Source organism: Myotis brandtii, unplaced genomic scaffold, assembly GCF_000412655.1.
Source record: "Myotis brandtii unplaced genomic scaffold, ASM41265v1 scaffold187, whole genome shotgun sequence".
Classification (NCBI taxonomy): Eukaryota; Metazoa; Chordata; class Mammalia; order Chiroptera; family Vespertilionidae; genus Myotis; species Myotis brandtii.
Genome location: NW_005356944.1, coordinates 1458750 through 1458969, shown reverse-complemented (window position 1 = coordinate 1458969; position 220 = coordinate 1458750). Strand labels below are relative to the sequence as shown.

Here is a 220-nt window from a genome sequence, read left to right as displayed (position 1 = left end):
GAGGGACTGGGCCTGGGGGCTGGGGTGGGGCTGCCTGAGCCCTGACCCATCTCCCTCCCCAGTGGTGTGCCCTCTGCCCTGCATGAATGGCGGCCAGTGCTCCTCCCGAAACCAGTGCCTGTGCCCTCCGGACTTCACGGGTCGCTTCTGCCAGGTGCCTGCCGGAGGAGCTGGCGGAGGCAGGGGGGGCTCAGGCCCTGGGCTGGGCAGGGCCGGAGCC

General features: G+C 72.3%; 1 protein-coding gene across 1 annotated transcript in view; it reads left to right on the top strand.

Annotated features, from left to right (window-relative positions):
- The first annotated feature begins 28 nt into the window (after positions 1–28).
- The window catches only part of LTBP3 (latent transforming growth factor beta binding protein 3), a 13153-nt gene continuing 12961 nt past the window's right edge, over positions 29–220 (top strand). The window contains 1 exon segment of the mRNA XM_014538210.1: positions 29–217. Within this exon segment, the coding sequence (XP_014393696.1) occupies positions 83–217 (135 nt within the window). The 5' untranslated portion in view covers positions 29–82.